The sequence below is a fragment of the Centropristis striata genome, chromosome 5 (genome assembly GCF_030273125.1).
Source record: "Centropristis striata isolate RG_2023a ecotype Rhode Island chromosome 5, C.striata_1.0, whole genome shotgun sequence".
NCBI classification, from domain to species: Eukaryota; Metazoa; Chordata; class Actinopteri; order Perciformes; family Serranidae; genus Centropristis; species Centropristis striata.
Window position 1 is genome coordinate 14,267,262 of NC_081521.1, and position 2,728 is coordinate 14,269,989.

The window sequence follows — 2,728 nt, forward strand, 5'->3', positions numbered from 1 at the left end:
TTCTTTGTACACATCACTATATGATTATTATTTTACCACACGTTTGAGGGCTGCGATGTTTTACCATATACTTGTGTGTAATTATACTCAACTTTACTTTTATTATTAGGGCCACGGGGTAATCGCACCAAGCACTCGTCCCATACAGCAATAGCTGTAGGGACCAGGGCTCGGGGCTTACATATTAATATATACAAATTATATATCAAAATGTGCAGTTTGATCGGGATCGGTGTGCTATTACTTTTCTCTAAAACTGCCCAAAATTTTGCATTGAAATGAATGGGACAGCCAAAAAAAAATGAGCGAAAAAGAACAATAATTGGAGATTTTTAAACGTCTACTTGTCCGGCATAATTTCACCTAGAGACTCCATTTAAACTTTAAACAGTAGACACAAGTCTTGTGTATCGGTATATTAATCCACGTTTCGATAGGTCATATAGTTTTTTATCAATCCCTGTTCAATGACCATGATCATTTTTGGGGAAATTCAGAGATTATAATGGATGTGTATTGCACGGAATGTTCGTGTCACAGTGTGTGACATCATCGCCAGAGTGTAGAAGGAGAGAAAAAATTGTCAAAGGCCATAAATTCCACTCTACAGAAATAATTTATACATAGAAATGTAGGAAAATTAGTCTTCTCCCTCACAATCCTCTGGTAAAGCTGTCAGAGTTATAGTTTGGGCGTAGGATGCACAGATGCGCCACCAACACGCACCAACAGCCTCATTGGCTCCCATATTAAAAACGCAGGAAGATTTCTGACAAAGCTAGAAATTCCAGTCCATCAGTCAAACACACACACACACACACACAGGTAACTTTATGTGATTTTAATTACACACACACACGCAGACACATACACACACACACACACACACATTTTGAGGTTAAAGGGCATAGTTTGAAATCTCTGAAGAATCTCATCATAGTGTACACACACCGGCAGTAGCCCCCGTGGCCCTTTCAGAATTTCCCCAGAGGAAATTTTCTAGTTGTTATTATTACGATGTCACAAAGCTAGTTCAAGACACTTGAACTTCATTTAATATAATAATAATAATAATAATAATAATAATAATAATAATAACTAAAATAATAATAAAAAAAAAACTTTATTTATATAGCACCTTTTATAAACAGCAGTTTACAAAGTGCTTCGACAGAGAGGAGTTAATCACAAGGAGAATGATGAAAATTGAACCTTGTAGCCACTTTAAATCTCCTAAAGATAGGTAGGCTAAATAGGCTTCCAGATGAGATGAGTCAGGGTGTAAATCCAGAGTGAATTGTGTTACTGACCAGGTGTAGGCCTATCACACAATGGGGCGGAGCTCCCCTAAAAGGGGGCGGAGCTCCCTTAAAAGGCGTCCGATCAGAAACAGTGTTTTCATATTTTGAAAAATTAATTCAAAAGTCGAGGATGCACACATTCGTGCCATGCACAAGCCACATACGAAATCTGAGGTCAGTCTGACTAACAGTCAGAGAGATATAGCCTAGACACACACACACACACCACTTGCTTTTATAGATAGATTTCATTTAACTGAAGGGGTAAAAATTAGAAATTGCATTTGAAAAATAGTTTACTGTACTTCCCTTTCCTTACAAAAAGTTTTCTGGGGTGAGTTATTTATAATTCTATATATTTTTTTCTGTGGATAATAACTTTAACAGTTTCTTTGTTCTCTAATAGGAAAGTATTAGACCACTCAAAACAGGCTAACATTCATGGTAGCTATACTAAAATTAAACCCAAACACCCCATCATTCAGGTCTAGGGTCAGTGTTATTATTATTATTATTTTTTGTATTATTATTATTATTATTATCATTATTAATGAGCTCAGATATAGAATGGGTATAGCGCTAGACTTATTAATATGGAACCAAAATCTGTAAAACAACAACCAATCATCTTTACTGTTGTTATTATTTTTCTCAAGATATGAAATCCACATATTATGACAGACAAATTATGCAATTCTGAAAATGTTTTTAATGAAAAGAGTGTTTATAAATGACATTTGGATTTATCATCACTATCAGAAATAGAGTTATTTGCAGTCAATGAGATCCCTTGGCAAACATTTCAAGGCCTCTCAGGGGTCGTGTGAGGACAGGCGTGTCATTTGTATTAAAGCAGTCAATAGGTGGAGCCATGTCTCCAGTAATGGCCAACAGGATGATGATGCAGCCAGCGGAAACTGAAGATGCTTCCAGCTGAATCCTTTATTCAACACCTTTCATGAACTCAAGGAACTCTGTCAGAAAGAGTGCACAAGGTCAATGTGTGTATGTATATATGTGTGTTATATGTCTATATCTACATCTATATCTATATCTTTATCTATATAGACAGACAGACAGACAGACAGACAGACAGATACCTGATACAGTTTTCTTGCATTCGTCATTTTAAAGGAGCTGTACACAACCTTCATACAATAATATAGCAGTAAAAAAGCTGTTCACCATGTAGAGATATAGTGGAGTAATAATTTTATACGTTGATATCAGAACATTAGGACCTGATGTAAAATTAATAGAGGTGATACAGTTGTGCTAAATCAATTTGGGAAACAGACTTGAATATGCAGTTGGAAATTTGTCTGATGGTAGACTGGAGCATGGACCTGAGTTGTGTACTAGTATACTAGGCCAGTATAATTTAGAGCTAAAATCCCCCAAAACATGACATTATATAGTAACATTAA

At 35.8% G+C, this 2,728-nt stretch overlaps 1 protein-coding gene across 1 annotated transcript in view; it reads right to left on the reverse strand.

The window, feature by feature from the left end:
* Positions 1 to 1,997: 1,997 nt before the first annotated feature.
* Positions 1,998 to 2,728, reverse strand: part of tnnc1b (troponin C type 1b (slow)) — an 8,981-nt gene continuing 8,250 nt past the window's right edge. The window contains exon 6 of the mRNA XM_059333483.1: positions 1,998 to 2,275. Within this exon, the coding sequence (XP_059189466.1) occupies positions 2,244 to 2,275 (32 nt within the window). The 3' untranslated portion in view covers positions 1,998 to 2,243. The remainder of the gene's footprint in view (positions 2,276 to 2,728) is intronic.